Source organism: Triticum dicoccoides, chromosome 2A, assembly GCF_002162155.2.
Source record: "Triticum dicoccoides isolate Atlit2015 ecotype Zavitan chromosome 2A, WEW_v2.0, whole genome shotgun sequence".
NCBI lineage: Eukaryota > Viridiplantae > Streptophyta > Magnoliopsida > Poales > Poaceae > Triticum > Triticum dicoccoides.
The window spans coordinates 79154306-79167777 of NC_041382.1; the positions used below are offsets into that span (position 1 = coordinate 79154306).

The window sequence follows — 13472 nt, forward strand, 5'->3', positions numbered from 1 at the left end:
CTAAAATGATTTGATTGAGTTAATGTAATTATTTTATACCCACCAACGAGGGTGCTACAAAGGATTTAGTTTGATTTGATCGAGTTAATGCAAGATGTGTGGGAGGGGACGCTGCAAAGGAAATTAATATTTCATAAACTTATTTTGGACTATATCATAATTTTGACACCTAAGTAAAAAATCTAATGTGGCATCCTATTAATAAGCAAAGAGAGAGTTATCTTGTCTTAATATAGATATAGCTCTTCACACAAAAATCAAAGCAACTCATATTTTCTCTCTCACAAAAAACACTAAATGATAAATATTTTAGAGTACAATAAGATACAATCCATTGATGAGATATATATATAAACACACATTTAATGCATATGATATTTATAACTTAAAGATAGGAGTGCTTTAAGTAATCGTGTGCTTATCTTATCCTACGAATGTGTGATGTCTATTTATTATTGTCATTATAATGAATTGACTAAGTCTACCTTGTGTGCTGTGTCCTGGTATATAAATAGCCCAGGGCCTGACTCGATTGAGCACATCAGTTGTGTTCATCATACATCTAAGTATCTCATATAAGTTAGGGATCAAAACATGGCGTTCAGCAGACTCAACGGCCAGATGGAAGCCAAGGCAGCCGCGGTTTTGTTCATTGTGCTCCTTGGATGTTCCATGCTCATGTTGGTCTCCTCAACTGGTAATATATATGCTCCATCTGTTTTCAACGTACACTACAAAAGTTAGGATTAGATTGTGACCAACAATTGCTTTATACCCGTATATATTTACTGTTACTAGGTTTGTACTGCAAATAATTTTCTTGTGAGTATGCTTTCATACCATAAAAGTTACCTAATTGTTGAATACAAACTAAAAAACATTTGCATTTTAAAATGGAGGGATTGCTATTTTTCTCATGCATGTCGTATGTATGTGCCTGTTTTTCACTTGTTATATTGTTTTTGGCGCAAGCCGTCTGATGTATGTGCATGCACGCAATGCATTCTCTGTCCCATGCAGATGGTGAGATCGGCAGATCAGGTTGTCCTCGTCTTTCGGATGGCGATGCCATAGGCAAAGACGACACCCCGTTCCCAAAAATGTGCATAGGGAGGAGGCACGGCCCTGAGAACGTCGAATTCTGTTGTGCAACATTGCCAGGACTACCTTGCTGGCGAACGCAGGAAGAGTGCCTCCACGTTTGCCCATAGGTCTCATCGTTGTGATTAATCAACGTAGTGGGCCAAGCTTTGATGTTTCTGTCCATCGGAAAAATTAGAATGAAGGGAAATGAATAATATTTTTTTCATGGGGAGGAAACAAATTGTCATGCATGGATATGTATACAGAGATGGACCGGCTCTGCATCTGGGAAATTAATAATTTGTAAACTTATCTACAATTCCAGCATTATGCCTTTTATTCGCACAGGGCATCAAATATGTCGTTGCCACCCGTCTATGGTTGCTCGGTTTTGCCCCGTGTGGTGCGCGATGATCCATTGTTGTTGCTCACAAAGTCGTTCGCTTCCACCCTCCCGTGGCCGGTTGCAGTGAAGACTAAGCATATTTGCATTTATATATATATATATATATATATATATATATATATATATATATATATATATATATATATATATATATATAGGGTCGCGCTATTCGTCACCCTGGGTGAGGAATAGTTATTCTTTACCCCCTCTCTATTTTGACGTCAATGCACTGTGTTTTTAGGTTTCATAAATTTTGTCCTATTTCATACGTAAAAAGAGAACGTAAGAAAATATATACTCGCCGTAAAAAATATTTTATGTTATGTAAAGTTACGAACGTAAAAATATACATAAAAATGTGATATTTTTGATCTTATAATCTATTTTTTTGTTTTCTTATACCAAATTTTATGTAGTGAATTAATATAAATGTTACTATTTGCATTCCAAACGTAATTTGTTTATGAAGCGATCGTAAGATCACCTCGGGTGAAGAATAACTTATTCTGTATGCTGGTGGCAAGCAATCCTAAAATCAAACTGATTAGTGTGTTTCATTCGTATCATGACATTCCCAGCAGCGAAATCTGAATAGTTAGACGACAATGTAAACCTTCATCGCCAGAATCGGAATGAAGGTTCATTTCCTTTTACACGACATCAGAATTTGCACGGTACTAAAGCCGCCTATAACTCACCACATGATCAATGCTTACTGGAGCATAGCACAACGCATGACAGACTCAGATGCACCACTCTCAAGTCTGAAGCATTCAAACAACGAGCATTCATATCCGTTCCAGGAACAAAGCAAAGTTGTACTAGAGGCTAGACCTACTACTAGATGAACTTCTCAGCTTATCCCACCGGCAACAACATTCCAACGATCCAATTATCACCAACGGCATCCATGTTACCAAAAAAGAGGCAATCAAGAAACCCAGCGCAGCTTTGAGAGCACGATCAGTTGCTCATGATGATGTTGGATATTACATCCCCCAGAACTCCTTCATCTGCTTCTGGCTGCGGAGATCTGGTAGAAATATCAGGGAGTGTATAAGTGTGTAGTCTAGGATCATGTACAGAAGGAACATAGTTAAGTTAGCAAAACATACTTCCAATTTAACAGAATGGTGACAAGATATTAAGCAGATTATATATGCACATAAAAGCATGTGGCTTTTCAGGGAAAGCGGAACAAGACAGTATGCAGTGGACATCCGTCAGCAAATAGCACAGGAACATACAAGCAAGTAAAAGTACTGATAATGAAAATAAATACAAAATGCTATCTGAAGAGAAGGTATGACTCACAAGCACTCCCGCTGTGGCGGACATAAATTTTGTCGACTGGTATACCATTTGCCATAAACAAATTTGCCAGCTTATGGACTCTCCCATCATCCTTTGAGCATGTGATCTTCACCATTCGAAGATCTTTGCAAGTAAATGATCTTCCCTGTAGTTTGATACCTGTTTCTGATGCCTCTCTGGCATTGAAGTTCTTTTGCAGATAAAAAAGTTGTTGTTAAGCATGTGCTAAAGTACTCAAAACTAAAAGATAATCAAGTAAGCACAAGCCCCAAATATGTAATTACACATACAATTTTAAGTTGGAGAAAGAGCTTCTGTATATTAGGTGAGTGCTGCAGCAAGAAAATTGATGCATCAAAGTCTGCAGTCATACACCATTCGCCAAGAGACAGGGTCTTCAGGTTGCCAAAAATTGGACATGTATTCCGTTCCCTGCTCAGAACAACCTACACATTGCACATAAAATGAGTATTCAGCAATTAAACATAGTAATTTGAATTTTATATTTTATATATTGAATACAAGAGGTTTGTTTAATATGCAGAGAAGAAAACAAACATACCAACCACGAGAAAGAAATTAAGACATATAGTGATGTGTTACCATGATTAGTACCTATTGGTGAAATATGATTCCTCATTCTTTTCTATAATGTGAAGGGACATTGCCGTTATACTGGTACGCAGACTCAAAATAGTTAATTACACAACGATTTGAACAGTAATCATTTAAAAAGATACACTACTTCAAGAATGTAAAAAATAACAAACAATAATCTGAAATAATATATAATGTTCTCTTGAAGCTTCATACTTCCATATCTCATTGATTTCACCTACTACATTTGATGATGAAATGAGCGAAAATTGAAAGGAGCGCTCGTCCTCGCCTGCACACTTTATCCCCGATGCATGTTTGTCTCTAGATCTGAACTGGCAGGAGTATACTATTAATGTTAGGAATCATGGGGCCCATTGCGCAGTCCAGGTGACTCATTCCATCATGTACCGTTGGCCCATAAGGAAAGTTTCTCACGTAGGTGACAAGCGTGAAGCACATATGAAGTCTTGACTAATGCATCAGTTTGGAACTGGATTCCATGTATCATTACTCCTTTTCTTTTGAGTTGCACATATCATTAATTCATTCTGAATGAATGGACGAACTATGATTTGTATTGTTCTTTTTTCTATTGATGGTTCAGTGCTTCGTAAATCATTCTGAAAGCAAATTCTCCATTTAATGGAAACAAATCTTCATCGCTGTGAAAATATCCTCGTGTAGTTTTAAACATCATTTACTAATTCTAACCTAGAAATGAATTAACAAAGTCTATCCAACTCTTATGCCATTTGATTTTGCGTGAAGGTTTATAAGAATCTTTTTCGTTTGATTGATTTATATCTATTTGAGTTTGATTTTATTTTATCCACACACCGCACAACAAGTCATCTTGCGTGAGCAAAACTGAAGTTGCACGTCCGTGACGCACAACTGTATATCGATTGGTCACGCGCAACTACAGTTGCACACTCAACTACCTTTCATTTTTAAAATACACAGTAACATTTTTAAACAAACATTGAACAATTTTCAAAGTCATGGCAAACATTTTTTAAATACACATTGAACATTTTTTAAACAAACATTGAACATTTTTCAAAGACATGGCAAACATTTTGCAAACAAACATTAAACATTGAACAACACGTTGCACTGGAGCTCCATCGGCAGCGAGGTCCGGGTCACAGCACCAGCAGCGTTGCATTGGAACTCCGTTGGCGGCGAGGCCCAGGTCGCAGCACCGGCGGCGTTGCATTGGAGCTTCGCCGACGGCGACATCTGGGCATTCGAATCACAACATCGTGTTGCATTGTAGCTCCGTTCGGCGGCGAGGCCTCGGATTGCAGCACCGACAGTGTTGCATTGGAGCTCCGCCGGCGGCGACATATGGGCATCCGGGTCACAGCAGTGCGTTGCATTGGAGCTCCATCGGCGGGGAGGCCCTGGTTCGCAGCACCGGCGGCGTTGCATTGGAGCTTGACCGGTGGCGAGGCCCGGGTCGCAGCACCGGCGGCGTTGCATTGGAGCTCCGTCGGCGGCGACATCTGGGCCACAGCAATGCGCACAGATGCTAGAGAAGGTGGTTGGAAGAAGGAGGTGGAGAGATTAGAACGCGTCGATATATGAGGATTCGGAGAAGACGAGAGTGGGGAGAAGATTCGGGATAGATGTGTGTGGGCCCTGTGTGGCGCGTGTCACACTCATGACATGGTTTACGCACCGAGCGAATCATTTTTAAAGTACACACATTTTATGATACACAAATAATAAACTTTTAATGCATGATGATTCTTTTTTAAGATGCACAACAGATATATTTTAGTACACTGTGTTTTTTAAAGATATATCATGCACATTTTCAATACATGGTGAATATTTTTTAAATACAGGCTGAACATTTTTAATACAAAATGAACACTTTTCAATGTATTGTTAAAGGTTTTGAATTATACTATGGGCAATTTTGACAAACACAATGAATTTTTTAAATACATGAGGCACAATTTTTAAATTAGCTGATGAATTTTATTATTACAGGATGAACACTTTTTAAAAATTGTTCACACATTTAAGAAAAAAAATTCATGTAACTATAATAAAGAGTGTTAACGCATGATGGGTATTTTTATATCACATGATAAACATGTTTGAACTATGGTATGAATAATTTTTAGTGTATGGCAGATAAGATTTTAAATACAACATGATTTTTTAACATGATGAACATTTTTTACCACACTTTTTTGTAATACACAAGAACTTTTGTTATATCCGCGAACATTCCTTCGATGTACATGAACACTTTTTTTTTAGCTCTTGTATTTTACCCAATAGAATAGTAAAGCTGGAAATAAAATGTAAAGAGAACCAAAGGAAAATAATGATAATAGAGTGTTCACCCCACTAGCATTTTTACGAGAGTGTCCTGCTAACTTTATCTGTTTTAGAGGAAGTATGTTGCTTTTTTTTGTGAAATAAAGGATGCATGTTGCTTTTTTTGTGAAATAGAGGAAGTATATTGCTAGCCCTTTTTACTCACGAAAAAGTACCCACAAAATAGCAGCGTCTACCAACTGTACACCTGTCATGTGCAGCCCACCCAAACGTTCACTCACGGCTTCGTCAACTCTCCGTTACCAAGCAGTAAATGACACCTCTAGCATCAAACTGTCCCATTGGTCCACTTAGCAGGAGCATGGGAGCTCGTCCACCATATCGCCTCGCTCATGAAATGAGCTAGTACAAATTTCTTGATCTAAACTCTTCTCCAAGTCAATTGTGCCTTTCTAACCAGGTGTTGCTACTTATGTAAGAAATGTGCTCATCGTACATGTGTATTCTGTTGGGAGCAACATAAATTAATTTTGCAAACATCAAAAAAAAGTTGTTAAGAAAAAAAATATGGCTAATTGGCTATATCAAGAAAATTTCCATACTCAAAGATAGAGAAAATAATAAAAGGTGGTGAAAGCTATACCTCTCTAGCATCAGTCAACAACTCCAAAGTTCTAGCACTTGAAAGACTCTGAAGAATATGATGGCCACCTAAAATCTTCGCATCATTGCATTCTCTATATCCACCATAGATACTGTCTTTACTGGAAATCAGGCCTTTGCCTTTGTAGCCATACTTTGCATCATTTGCAATCTCACTGTATGCATAGGTATTTTCATCGCTGTCGATATCACCACCACAATCATAATTATCCTTGTAACGATCATGCCTGTAAATTCCTTCAGCAAAACCATATCCGTATCCAAACCTTATAAAATCATCATATCCAACATTATCACTCAAGGAAGACTCATCATGAATCTTCGAGCTCTCTGTCCAATCATTATCGTCGCTATCATCCCCGTCGTCATCAATAGTTCCATCACAATAATCTTCATCACCGATGCATTCATTGTCATCACCCAAGAAAGAGTCATCAAGTATGATAGTAGCTGTGACAAGTGACCCCAAATTCTTGAATGATGGGACTCGGACGTATGATGTGATGAGGTGCAGAAGTAGGAGGTTCGGAGCAGCAATGGAGAAGGCGCAACTGATCTCGCATTCGAGCATGATTAATGTCTTCAAACACCAAGGGCCCGCCACCAACACCAAGCAATCCTTCAGACGTAGTACTTCCAAAGACGTGCAACTAGAAGAAAGCTGCCCGAGGATCCTGTAGTCGAGCATGGCATCCGACAGCTTCAAGACCTTGAGGTGGCAAGAGATGAACGACACGCGGTCCAATGACGCGATCTCTGAGCAACGCCCGGTGAGATGGATAACCCGCGTGTTGCGCTTGATGGCGGCCATCATCCACGCGCTGGCGTCGTCATCGGTGAAGCCCGCTTCTTCGTCGCTCGACCGCAGGCGGAGCATGACCACGGGCGCCGATTCGTCCCGGAGGAGGAAGAGCCGGTGCACGAAGTCGCGGAACTTCTCAGGCGGGTCGCCGTAGCAGCTAGTGGAGGGGCGCACGCGGAGATCGACGCAGGGCACGGACGCCCAGAGATGGCGCCACCGCCGCGCGAGCACGCAGGTGCGGACCACCTCCCACGCCTTCAAGAATGACATGATGTAATGCAGGAGCTCGTCCGGGAGGGCGCTGAGGCGGTCGGGCTTGGCGACAGCCCGGCGGGCGCCGCGGCGCTGGCCCGGGCGCTGGGTGGTGCTCCGGCGGAAGATCTGCATGCAGGTTTAGCGACACCGCGGCTCAGCTTTGTCAGTCAGGATTTTGAATGATGGAACGGAACATAACATACCAAGAGAGACTGCTTGAGATGGCCTAAACTGAATTCCGCCAAGAGACACTCACGTACACAAGAGCTAGCAGAAGCACTTGATCGGTTCCTGTACAAGCATGCACTAGTACATGAGCCTGACTTGTAGTATAAAGTTGAAGATTTTTAAAACCTTCATCAAAGGATATGGAGCGCATTGCCGTTTGTTAAGGAAACGCACAAACAAACTGCGGAGTGGAATGTCACAAATTCTCCAAATCCACTACCCAAAATAGTAATAAAATGATTGTACATAGCGGCGGCCAAAGGAAAGCAGGGGAGAGGTGGCCACCTTGCAGCTTGGGCGCGGACGGCGTGGGCTCATCCACGTCGTAGATGTGCCGGAGGAGGGCACGGTGAACATCACATGGTGCCTCGAAGGCACCTATGCCAGCGGGGCCGCTCACCGTCGTGACGACGACCGGTTGCCGCTCGGAGATGTGGGGCGCGATGTCTGGTGGTGGCCTTGAGTCGGAGTAGCTGGGGAAGGGAAGGGAAGGGATGCGCTTGGCACCGGATCTGGAGCGCCGCCGTGAAGCAACAGGGGAGATGGTCAGATGGGACTATCACGGGAGCAAATCCTGAAATAAGAACCGTGGGCGCCCCCGCACTCTCTTAGAGCTTAGGCACTCTCGGCCGTCGGATCAATTTCTTGATCAGTTTTCGACCATTCGATCAAGTTCCTAGAAGACCTCGGCCGTCGGATCAAACCGAAAAGACTGCCGCAGTGTGTAGTGTGCCCTCCAGCGTGCCACCGCCCATTGTTTCTAGGCCCCGCCGAGGGCATTTTCGTCATTTCATTTCTTAGGTCAACACTTGCCCTTTTCCGTGTCGCTGCCTCTTTCCGAATCAATGCTAGGGCTATTACGGGAGCAAATTCGATAGAAACGAGGGTCCTTTTTGCACAGAAGCGTGCATTTCTGTGTACACATCCGTCCCATTGAATCTGTGCCATCCATCCTCAATCCAGTGGTCCAGCTTCCAGTTTTCTATTTTTGCAACTAAAGGCCAGATTCTATACCAGTCGCCCGACCAATATGGCGACTTTTGTCTGAGAATGTCATTTTAGCATACTAGTCATCCGGCATTCGGCATGCATAATTTGTGAAGGGTGCTCCATATTCAACCCTTCAAATAATGTGGGGGCATTGGTTTGGAGCATGCATCATCCACCATCTGCTCGAGCGGAAGGAAAGTTTTGGCTCGGACTCTTCCTCCTGCATGCAGCCCTATCAATGCCGTTGTCACCCGTGCAATTGCCGCTTCCGCCCTGACAATGTTGCAACCACGTATCCACCTGGAAAAGTGCCAACTAACGCTCTTCGTCATGTTCTTCTCCCACACATAGCAAATCAGCCCTAAATTCCATCCGGAACACGCCCATTCGCTGGTATATGGACCCATTACCTTCGCCATCAGCACCACATTTAACCTCTCTCCCCCATCCCCGTCGCCAACACACTCACCTCACCGCCCCCCTTCACCGGCCGCTACCCTGCCCTCTCCATCCCTGCCACCACACTCAATCTCATCGACCATGTCGATGCGGTCGCGTCCTCCCCACCAAGACCTAAGAGGTCCACACCGAGAGAGGGTTCTGGGGGAGGATGTGGGACTACTTCAAGTGGATCGAGGATGACGCGCATCGTAAGATAGAATCAGTCGTCGTCCGTGCCCGCCTACCCACCGCCCTCGAGTATTTTGAATGAATATCGATGGCAGCCTAGGCAGAAATGGGCGCAGCGCTCACGCCAGTTTTCAAATGCACAGTATGACGACTCTGGTAGAGTTGCTCTTATATCTCGCCAGCACAACCCATAAAAAACCACCCAAGCTCTGCACCATATTTTGTGGTTTGGTCAAGCCAGGCCCACTCTGTGAGACCACAAGTGGTGGGGCGGAGAGAATAAAGGGCGGCAAAGAGGAGCCGTCAGGCGACAACCAAATCAAGATTTTCCATGGGCCAAGGTTTTGCCAATTAGGTGCACGGGGACGCGAGTCCGATTAGGTGGGTAGAGGATAGTGCCATCTTGTTTACGCTTCCTAGACTCCTAGTTGGAATACTGGTCATCACACACATCATCTTGATAAGGGGACCCAATTGGTTAAAATCCGGGCAAAGTGTTAAATTGGGTTAAACACGACACATCACAGCAATTTTGGGGTACAATGTGGCCGAAAATTTAAATAGGGCAAATACTATCACAAATACACAAACAGTGGGTAAAAGGTGAAATTCACCATCTTATTAACAGTGTCCGTTTTCAACAACAAAAGCGCGGTGTATTTTTTCAGGTGTTAATATCTGTTATTCTGAGAGAAAATACCTCACCGCTCGTAGTTGTAGGCACACATGATTCAGAGCATGAAGTTTACTTCAGTATTCAACCTGTTGTATAGGAAGTGTATTTCCTTTTCACTGCATGTGAAACACATTTCAATTTTTCGATTTTGCATTGATTTTAATATACAACTATACTAAACTTCCGAAGATAAAAAAACCCTGACAAATGAACCCTACAGTCATACAGTCGGAGTGAAATAACAAAGCGTATCTCAGCTGCACCACAACTCAGGCACGGCGCATCCATAATTTATTTTCTGTTCTGGTAAAAAAGAAAAGTTTACTACTGACCACACAGATGAATTAGTTTATAGTATAGAAAGAACATTCCAATGATTTGTAGCCCATGCTACTAAAAAGGACGTCAAAAGATCCGGTGAAGCTTTGAAAGCATCATCAGTACTACATGGAGATCAAGGGTTCTTACTGCACCTTGCTAACTACATAATGGATGGTCGATCGCCGGCCGGATTTAATATCTAGAAGACCCTTCATTAACTTCTGGACGTTTACATCCAGTCGTCCCCACATTCATCCAGTTCTTGCTAGGCGAGGTCCCTCATAAACTTCTGCCCACGGAGATCGGGTAGAAATCAAAAAGTAGATGACTGTAGATTAGAACCATGTATGAAAGAACATCTTTTAATTTTACAGAATACACTTCTCATGTAACAGAATATCGATGAATACACTAAGCAGATTTTATACCCATTTATACTTATTTAGCTTTTCAGGAACAAGGCAATGTGCTCTTTACATCTCAGCAAATAGCATATGAACATATAAACCAGTAAGGAAATGCTGATATTGCAAGTAAATACGAAATGGTATAGGTATGACTCACAAGCATTCCCGCTCCGACGCACATAAATATTCTCTAGTGATATACCATTTGCCCTGAACATATGTGCCAAGGTGTGGACTCTCCCATCGTCCTTTGAACATTTGATCTTCACCATTCTAAGTTCTTTGCAAGTAAACGATCTTCCCTGTAGTTTGATACATGTTTCCAATGCCTTCCTTGTGCCGAAGTTCTTTAGCACATTAACCAAATTGTCATTAAGTGTGCGATCAGATACTAAAAAACTAAGAACAATGAAGTCAAGGATCAAGTAGCATACACCAAATATGTAATCACACATACCAATTTGAGTTGGAGAAAAAGCGTCTTTATATTAGGTGAATGTTGTAGCAAGAAAATTAATGCATCGAAATCAGCAGCCATACACCATTCACCAAGGGACAGGGTCTTCAGGTTGCTAAAAGTTGGACACCTTCTCAATTCCCTAGTCAGAATCACCTTCATAATGCAGACAAAAGAGTATTCAGCAAAGAACGGTAGTAACTCGAATCAACTTCTCACAGTAAAAACTGCATATGGATGGTTTATTCAACAGAAAAAAGATACCCATCTCAAAAAAGAAGGGAAAACAACATCTATCATATAGTGATGTATTGCTAGATAGCACGTATTGGTTTCAAATCATTCATCTTTCTTTTCTAGTAACTGGATGAACATCGGCCTTAGACACTCTTATAAAAACTGAATATATATATAGCTAATCTGTTGAAAAGATACACCGTTGCAACAAAGAGAAAAACAGCAAAGTTGCAATGAGAACATAATTGATGAATAATACTCCCTCGAAGCTACAACTGATGATTAAACAAACTAGTACTACACCAGAGCAGAAGGTCAGAAATGTGCTCATTCGACACGTGTTCTATTGGAGGGAACCCGGCATTTCATTGTGAAACATGCAGGAAAAAATGTCCCATTATAACTAGGGCCATGCCAAGGAAAATATAAATAGAAAATAAGAGAGGAAAAGAAGAAATCAGTAAAATATGGTGATTGTTATACCTCTCCAGCATCAGTTAACAACTCCAAACTCGTAGTTGTGGAAAGGCTCTCGAGCATATGATGGCCACCTAGAATGTTACTATAATTTCCACCACTAATTTTTCCATAGTTACCATCTTCACTGGAAAGCTTTCCTTTACCTTTGTAGCCATGCTTTGCATCATTTGCGATCTCACTGTATTCATAGGTATTGTCATCACTATCAATATTGCTACCATAATTATAATTATCCTTGTAATGACTGTGCCCATATCTTTCTTCGGGAAAACCATATCCATATCGAAACTCGTCAAAATCACCGATGTATCCAAAATCATCATCATCACTCAAGGATGAGGCATCATGAATCGTATAGTTCTCCCTCTTATCATCATTGCCATCGTCATCAGTAGTTTCATCGCAGTCATCCTTATCGCTGATGTGTTCAAATTCATTGCTCAAGAAATGGTCATCAAGTAAGATAGTGGCTGTGAGTAGTGACCCAAAGTTGGTAAATGACGGAACTTGGGCATACGGTGTGATGAGGCGCAGAAGTAGGAGGTTGGGAGCTGCAATGGAGAAGAGGCTATGAGGTGCAATTGAGAAGCCCGAATTGAACTTGCACTTAAGCATGATTAAGGTCTTCAAAGAGGCGGACACAATCCCAGGGCCTGTGACCAAGCAATCCTTGAGATCCAGCTCTTCCAAGGATTTGCAACTAGCAGAAAGCTGTCGGAGGACACTGTCATCGAGCCTGGCGTACGACAACTTCAAGATCTTGAGGTGGCATGAAACGAAGGGCACGCCGTCCAACGACGTGGCTCTCTTGTGATGCCCGGCAAGGTGAATAACCCGCGCCCTGCGCTTGAGAGCAGTCCTGATCCAGATGCTGGCATCGTCCTCATTGAAGCCAGCGTCCTCGTCGCTGGGCTGCAGGCGGAGCGTGTCCACGGGCGCCGACATGTCGCGGAGGAGGAAGAGGCGGTGCACGAAGTCGCGGAACTCCTGCGGCGGGTCGGCGTCGCGGCTCATGTAGCGCACGCGGAGGTCGATGCAGGGCGCGGACACGGGTGGCGCCACCGGCGCGCGAGCACGCAGGTGGGCACCACCTCCCACGCCTTCAGGAACGACATGATGTGGTGCAGGAGCGCGTCCGGTAGGGCGCTGAGGCGGTCGACCGCGACGGCGCCGCCGGAGCCTGACGCCTGGTCGGTGCGGCGTCGCGGCCCCCGGCGCTGGGTGGTCGTCCAGCGCATTTCGTCGAGCAGGTAGAGGGCCTGTGTGCAGGTCCAGGGACGCCCGGCATGAAGATTATGCAGGGAAATCCGTGGAGGGATGCGCTTATGGGGAAGGGGATCAAACTTATGGAGAGATGCGACGAAATGGTGTTGAGTTCTTGCCGCTTTTGAAACGAAAACTCAAAAAAAAATTCGGGATAGAGGCGATAGTTAGGGCGTAAATCATGTCTTGTTCCAATGGGCCTTTGGCCCCGTTAGTTAGGGCGTAAACGGATTAGGTGTCAATGGGCGTTGGCCTAGTTAGTTAGGGCGTAGACGGACTAGATGCAGATTGGATATTTCTCAAAAAAAATGATGCAGATTGGATATATACACTGAAAAGTTTCTAAAACAAAAGGATATACG

The 13472-nt window shown here is 43.1% G+C and overlaps 1 protein-coding gene, 1 long non-coding RNA gene and 1 pseudogene across 2 annotated transcripts; 1 reads left to right on the forward strand and 2 right to left on the reverse strand.

The window, feature by feature from the left end:
• Window positions 1–561: 561 nt before the first annotated feature.
• LOC119359017 lies at window positions 562–1391 on the forward strand. Its single transcript, XR_005172356.1, has 2 exons — window positions 562–697; window positions 1021–1391. It is a non-coding gene; the product is annotated as an uncharacterized LOC119359017 (long non-coding RNA).
• A 701-nt stretch (window positions 1392–2092) lies between these two features.
• On the reverse strand, window positions 2093–7553 carry LOC119357637. The gene is made up of 4 exons (XM_037624518.1): window positions 6345–7553; window positions 3094–3249; window positions 2804–2993; window positions 2093–2522 (listed from the first exon to the last, which is right to left on the reverse strand). Exons 1-4 carry the CDS (start codon window positions 7551–7553, stop codon window positions 2479–2481), a joined length of 1599 nt encoding a protein of 532 aa, XP_037480415.1. The 3' UTR covers window positions 2093–2478.
• Window positions 7554–10495: 2942 nt separating this feature from the next.
• LOC119357638 overlaps window positions 10496–13472 on the reverse strand; it is a 30264-nt pseudogene continuing 27287 nt past the window's right edge.